General features: G+C 42.0%; 1 gene segment (V, D, J or C); it reads left to right on the top strand.

Moving 5' to 3' along the window:
* Nucleotides 1–536: 536 nt before the first annotated feature.
* LOC122705784 lies at nucleotides 537–1,110 on the top strand. The segment is given in 2 exon segments: nucleotides 537–619; nucleotides 791–1,110. Coding segments are annotated over 2 exon segments (369 nt in total).
* The last annotated feature ends 243 nt before the right edge of the window (nucleotides 1,111–1,353 follow it).

The raw sequence follows: 1,353 nt of genomic DNA on the forward strand, positions 1-1,353 counted from the left end.
CAGGCAACTGAACATTGATAGTGAAGAGAAATAGTGTCTTAACAGCAAGAAGAACAATAAAGTTACAATAATTATTCCAAACAGCTTTCCCTTCTTATTATTAAATGGTTTATTTCTACCTTAGGTTGAAGAACAGCATACATGGCTGTGAGAATGCATGCTTATTATATCTTACACTGTTTCCATAATGCATTACACATAATATTTTAAAATAAGAGCTACCTACTCATTTCCTTCACAGATGCAATGACTGAACACAACATTGGTGGGGTCATCAATCTTTGCTGCAATATTAAATTTAACTTGTTTTTATTTTCAGACGTAATTGATATCAATTGAAGAGCTGGTTAATGCAAAAGGAAGTTTGGGTTGAGTGAGACTCTCACCTGGCCCATAGAGAAGTTGACATACCCACATCAACTTGCAACTCCAGGAAACCCCTGTTTCCTGTTGTGGAGCTGCAGCAGCACATACGCAGCAATTCTTCTCTAACCTGTCAGGCTCATCTCACCTTGCACACCCTTGACATTGAAGAAGAAGATATTTTCCATCTAGTGGAAGAGCTAAAACATGGTTCTCTCAAGCCTTCTGAAGGTGGTCATAGCTTCACTGTGTTTAGGTAAGGATGGTCCTGGTGGGATTGTGACTCCTCTATGACCTAAGGACTGGGGGAACAGGCAGTCTTATGTGTACCCTGAGAAGAAGGGGTAGTAAGATCTAAAATAAGATTTCTTTATTCCACACCACTCATTCCTAAAGTTTTGATTCTGTTTTTTTTTTTTTTCTTTAGGATCCATTATTGCCCAGAAGGTAACTCAAGATCCACAACCAATGTTAGTACAGGAGAAGGAGGCTGTGACCCTGGACTGCACATATGACACCAGTGATTTAAGTTATAATCTATTCTGGTACAAGCAGCCCAGCAGTGGGGCAGTGATTTTTCTCCTTCGTCAGGATTCTCATAGCAAGGAAAATGCCACAGAAGGTCGCTACTCATTGAATTTCCAGAAAGCAAGCAAATCCATCACACTTGTCATCTCAGCTTCACAGCTGGAGGACTCTGCAGTGTATTTCTGTGCACTGAGAGAGACCACAGTGAGACGCACATAGGAGGGATTGTACCAAAACCTAGGGCTCTGCTCCACCTGCTGTAGGGACCAGGGCAGGGAATTGGCAGCAGAGACAGGAAGTGGCTAGGATGACAGTACAGGTGTAGAGTTGGAGGAAGGACACTCACCCTGAGAAAATACCTCTCTAGGTTCATAGACCGTGTTCAGAGCTATCATCAAAAGCACCTTTATCCCTGACTCATTGTCTTGAAGGTAGACGTGTAGCATTTTTAGCCAAAGATTG

Source organism: Cervus elaphus, chromosome 12 (genome assembly GCF_910594005.1).
Source record: "Cervus elaphus chromosome 12, mCerEla1.1, whole genome shotgun sequence".
NCBI lineage: Eukaryota > Metazoa > Chordata > Mammalia > Artiodactyla > Cervidae > Cervus > Cervus elaphus.